At 41.8% G+C, this 6,000-nt stretch overlaps 1 protein-coding gene across 1 annotated transcript in view; it reads left to right on the forward strand.

The window, feature by feature from the left end:
• Positions 1-4,839, forward strand: part of Clca2 (chloride channel accessory 2) — a 30,571-nt gene extending 25,732 nt beyond the window's left edge. The window contains exons 12-14 of the mRNA XM_052178478.1: positions 605-775; positions 3,589-3,819; positions 4,267-4,839. Coding sequence (XP_052034438.1) covers positions 605-775; positions 3,589-3,819; positions 4,267-4,709 — 845 coding nt within the window. The 3' untranslated portion in view covers positions 4,710-4,839. The remainder of the gene's footprint in view (positions 1-604; positions 776-3,588; positions 3,820-4,266) is intronic.
• The last annotated feature ends 1,161 nt before the right edge of the window (positions 4,840-6,000 follow it).

The raw sequence follows: 6,000 nt of genomic DNA on the forward strand, positions 1-6,000 counted from the left end.
TGGGTAGTGATATCTACGTCCGTCAAAGGCCTAGAGAGGCAGTCTGTGGGAGACTAGGCCATTTGGCTCAAGTTTCAAAGTCTGACACAATGTTGTTTATTTTAAGTGTATTTAGGCACAGTGCAATTTGATAAAAAAAAAAAAAAAAAAAACTTTTCTGGTCATAATTAACTCAAATGCACAGGCCAGGCGAAGCATGCATAAATCTCTTGGAGAAACAAAGTAAAGACCAAACGTTGAAACTCTTTGTAAAGCACATGTGATCTTTCCATAATAAAAGGTGCTATACACTGACGGAGAAAAACAAGCTTATGATGATTTGATGGAGGATCTGCTGCGGTCTCTAGCCACTCAGTACACGCAAGCGTCACCAGGCTACAGAGCAGTTCTGCTCCCAGCCATCGAGGTGGATCACAGGTCTTACGTTCCTTCCTAAGAAGGAGCACCGTGTGTGCTTAACACCTCAGGTTCTCCGTGTGAGCTTAACACCTCAGATTGCTCCACGTGTTCTCCATCAAGAGGAATACATGTCTCAACAACTCATTAAATAGTAGCAACCAACTCTCAAGACATATTAACGGTGAGTTTTTGTCTATATACACAGGTGCTGATGTTATAAGAAATGATGGAATTTACTCCAGGTATTTTTCCTCCTTTGCCGTAAGTGGCAGCTATAGCCTGACAGTGCATGTCCATCACTCTCCCAGCATAAGCACCCTAGCCCACCCTGCCCCAGGAAACCATGCTGTGTATGTACCGGGTTACATAACGAATGGTAAGAACCATTTGCACTGCAAGTGTGCATAATACTATTTCATGTATATGTTGGTGATACGTGTGTATGCAACGGGCAGACGGAGGTGGACAGGGAGAGGATAAAAAAATTAATGGTGGCTGGATCATAATTGTGAGTGGGGGCATCATTACTAGGGATGGAATCTTAGTGCATGCCAGGCAAGTGCACTACCACTGAGGTGTAGCCACAGACCTGAGTGAGGCTTGGAAATTCATGTCTCTCTCTTCTCTTCTTCACCTCCCTCAGTCCTGCCTCTGCCTCTGCCTCTGCCTCTGTCTCTCCCTCTCCCTCTCCTTCTCCCCTCCTCTCTCCTTTGATGACTTTGATTTGGTTTAGGTTTTCTGTTTTTTGTTTGCTTGTTTGGTGCCTGAAACGATACCCAAAGATTTGTGTCTACTGGGCATGCGCTCCCGGATGCGCTCCTCCCTCTCCATCCCTCTCTTCTTTTTTTTTTTTTTTTTTTTTTGTTAGATATATTCTTTATTTACATTTCGAATGATTTCCCCTTTAGAAAATAGAAATATCTTCCATGCTCGTGGATTGGCAGGATTAATATAGTTAAAATGGCCATCTTGCCAAAGGCAATCTACAGATTCAATGCAATCCCCATCAAAATCCCAACTGAGTTCTTCATAGAGCTAGAAAGAGCAATTCTCAACTTCATCTGGAATAACAAAAAACCCAGGATAGCTGAAACTATTCTCAACAGTAAACGAACTTCTGGGGGATTCAGTATCCCAGACCTCAAACTTTACTACAGAGCAATAGTGATAAAAACTGCATGGTACTGGTACAATGTCAGGCAAACTGGTCAATGGAATAGGAATGAAGACCCAGAAATGAACCCACACACCTATTGTCACTCGATCTTCAACAAAGGAGCTGAAAGCATCCAGTGGAAAAAAGATAGTCTTTTCAACAAATGGTGCTGGTTCAATTGGAGATCAGCATGCAGGAGAATGCAAATTGATCCATTCTTATCTCCTTGTACTAAGCTCAACTCCAAATGGATCAAGGACCTCCACATAAAACCTGACACACTGAAACTAATAGAAAAGAAACTGGGGAAGACCCTTGAGGACATGGGCACAGGGGAAAAGTTCCTGAATAGAACACCAATAGCTTATGCTCTAAGATCAAGAATTGACAAATGGGACCTCATAAAACTACAAAGTTTCTGTAAGGCAAAGGACACTGTCAAAAGGAGAAAATGTCAACCAACAGATTGGGAAAGGATCTTCACCAATCCTAAATCTGACAGAGGGCTAATATCGAATATATACAAAGAACTGAAGAAGGTAGAACCCAGAGAACCAAATAACCCCATTAAAAAGTGAGGTACAGAGCTAAACTGTCCCTCTCTTCTACCTTTGGAGTGGTACTGCCTGGACCTGAAGCCCTGCTCATCCCCCCACCCCTCCCCCGTTTATTGCTGTATACCGTGGAGCAGGTTACTTAGGTCTGCATCTCTGTTTCATCATCAATAAATATATGGCAAAAGAATACCCTCTTCATTGCCTTGCTAGGGGAATTAAATATTTGATATAGCAAGATTGTTAAAATACCTGACCATAGTAGGTAGCCAGTAGCACTTATTATAGTTTAAAAAAAACATCATTAGATAGCTTCATTAATCCACATGATTTTTATAATATTTATATGCCCATAGCCTCCAAATTCATAATTTTAAATTATTAAATCAGTTTAAACCCTTTAAAACTTAAAATCCATATCTAATTAATTCTATTTTAGAGGAATCATAAACCTTATAACCTAAGTTTTGGTCTCTGTCTCCTTGGTTGTCTTCTTCTATCAAACTGCACCAATTAGAAACTATTTTAGGAACTTCTTTTACAATATTTGGTTTTCATTGTGTATGTAAATGCTAAGGCAGCTGTGTGGATCTCAGGACAACTTGTCAAAACTGGTTCTCCTCTCCTCCTCATGAGTGTAGGAGCTGCTTTCATCAACCTCTTTCACCATTTCGCACCCAACTTGTGTCTGCAAATGTGCATTGAACTATCCTTTCTTACCCCCTGAAGTCGCCACCGATGGCTGCTACCATCTTCCCTCGTGGTGACCACTGGATGGCTCTTTAAATGGCTTCCTGCTTACTGACGTTTGATCCATTTTCTAAGGAAAGCAAATCGATGAATCTTGTCACCTCCTGTTCCTCACAGCACTGGGATTAAAATCTACACTGACCCCTGAGGTCAGTTATTACCTGCTCTTCTGACTCATCTCAAGGAGTTCCGCTTTCAGTTTGTAGAGCTGGAGACTAAATCCCCGGACACCGTGCATTCTAGGCGCATGCGCCACTTCTGAGCTACAGATACAGCCAACCACTTTTTAGCTTAGTCTCTCTAACTTTTCCTGAGCCTAGGTTTTCAGGTAGGGTTTCTCTTTCCCCAGGATGTCTCTTCCTTCATGTCTTACCCGGCCACCTCAGCCAAAAGGAAACTTAAATGTTACATCCTCAGTACCACTGCGAATGGTGTGAGCTCACAGAGTACCCTGTTCTTTTATTATTCTAGATTAGTCACACTTCATAAATATCTGTTTAGTGATATGACTGCTGCTTATATTTCACATAAATCTCACGATGGAGGATGTTTGGTCTGATTCATAGCACGATAGGGCCCCAACCAACCGATATGTATGGAGGGAATAAACGGATGAATGAACACATTATTGACTAAGTAAACGAGGTTGTTCTAATGCTGTTTCAACAATCTGTCAAGACTGTTGGGGAAGTTTTTAATTTGTTATTTGGCTTTTTCTTTGTGCTCCAGATAATATTCAGATGAATGCTCCCAAAAAATCGGGCCGCAGACATGAGAAGGAGAGGTGGGGCTTCAGTCGAGTGAGCTCTGGAGGCTCCTTCTCGGTGCTGGGAGTCCCAGATGGCCCCCACCCCGACGTGTTTCCACCATGCCAAGTTACTGACCTGGAAGCCGTGAGAGTGGAAGACGATGTGATCCTCTCTTGGACGGCACCTGGGGAAGACTTTGATCAGGGGCAATGTAGGCTTGCTGACTTTGTGTCATAAGTACCTTTCCACAGTCAGCATTTCTCTTTCAGTGTGTGTGTGTGTGTGTGTGTGTGTGTGTGTGTGTGTGTGCACGCACGCGCGCGAGCACGCATCATTTTTTATTGTTTTCCATATCAACTTTACAAAAAGCTTCACTGGTTAAAGTAAAAGCTACAGACAGCTCAAAAAATACATGAGGTTAACACAGTAACTTGTAGGGAGGATGATATCATTATGTTGATTCTTGCTTTAAAAATATCAAGTCCTCCTGGCTCCCATTTTAGCACAAGACTTTGCAACTTGGTATTCCAGGCCTTTTCACATGTATATATACCTTGATAATTTGACTTTTGTGGCTATTTTCATAATGTTAATTTTCAACCAACTAAAAAGCTTACACAAAGTGACCATCCTTTCCCGTGTGTGTTTTTAATTTCAGCTACGAGCTATGAAATAAGAATGAGCAAAAGCCTGCCGAGCCTTCGGGATGACTTTGACAACGCGGTCTTCGTGAATTCATCAGCGCTAGTTCCTCAGCGTGCCGGCGCCAGGGAGACGTTTACATTCTCACCCAAGCTTGCCACCCCTGAACTGCCCCACGAGCCCGACGGAGAAGCACAAGAAACCTACGTAGTGTATGTGGCCCTGAGAGCCGTGGATGGAAACTCCCTCAGGTCAGCTGTGTCAAACATCGTCCTGGTATCCATGTCTCATCCCCCAAACTCTGCTCCTGTGGTGAGCAGAGCTGATCAGATACTGAAAGGCGTTTTAACAGCAGTAGGTTTGATAGCAACGCTTTGCATTGTTATGGTTGTAGCACACTGCACTTTAAACAGGAAAAAGAGTGCATCAAGGAAAGAGAATGAGACAAAATTTCTATGAACAAATTGACACAGTACCTCCCTTCTCAGACAGGATGGCCATGGCCTTCACATCCACGAAACAAAATGCCAACAAAATCAAATTAGCCTTAACATTGGGACTTTTGCATAGCAGATAGATGCTCCCCCCCAAGGAAAAACCCCCAACTTTCAACACTCATTTTGGGAAAAGGGTTAGAAAACAGTGTAAGGTTCCAGTTTATGGAAAAATAACAAAATACATTGCTCAAGGTAATGGCTTGAAAGGCAAGGTAAAGAACAATAGAATTAAACTGGAGTCAGGAAAAGCTTGTTTTATTGAAGTTGGGGTGGGGCGGAAGTTCTGGGTACGGAAAAGGATGTTGAGTCTGAGTATAACTGTCAGTATGAAGCAAACGTGTTCCTTTGATGAATTTCTCATCCCTGCTTTTCTGTGCACGTTTATAACTGACAACCAGGGTGCTTAAATGACAAGGCTGCAATACAGGGTGCTTAAATCTTGTCCTTTGGTTAAATTCACTGTGTCTCACATGCCACCACTAATGCTCAGACAGTTGTCGTCCCTGCCCCTCAGATACTGATCTGTAACAGAGGTCGCCTGAGTTTATTGTTTGTAAGATTTTAGTGCCATTGAAGCAGATTTCTAAATTATTGCCTTGGAAATAATTGAATAAAAAATGGTTACCACTCCCAAGAAGATTTAAGTAAAGGGTAAAAGACATTATTCTGAAATAACTTTAATATATACACCATATAGTTTTATTCTATCTCAAAGAAGTCCTGGATGGAAAGATGTTTAGAAGCAGCTAGCAAATTCTGTCCTGGTTAAATAAAGATCCATAAACTTTTCTTCATCAAGGACATAGAGATAAGACAGCAGAGAAAATATGGAAATAAAAACCATCTAATGTTACTTCCTCCTTTTAAAAAAATGGGTCTGGAGAGATGGCTCAGCGGTTAAGAGCACTGACTGCTCTTCTGAAGGTCCTAAGTTCGAATTCCAGCAACCACGTGGTGGCTCACAATCATCCGTAATGAGATCTGACACCCTCTTCAGGTGTCTGAAGACAGCTACAGTGTGCTTACATAAAACAATAAATAAAATCTTTGGACCAGAGCAAGCGGGGCCAGAGTGAGAAGAGGCCCGGAGTTCAAGTCCCAGCAACCACCTGATGGCTCACAACCATCAGTACAGCTACAGTGGACTCATAAACATAAAATAAATAAATAATAAATCGTTTAAAAATTAAAAAATAAAAGATGCTATTGATAGTAATATGTCATTTCTAAATTCAAGAACTTAAAAGTGTGTT

Source organism: Apodemus sylvaticus, chromosome 4, assembly GCF_947179515.1.
Source record: "Apodemus sylvaticus chromosome 4, mApoSyl1.1, whole genome shotgun sequence".
NCBI lineage: Eukaryota > Metazoa > Chordata > Mammalia > Rodentia > Muridae > Apodemus > Apodemus sylvaticus.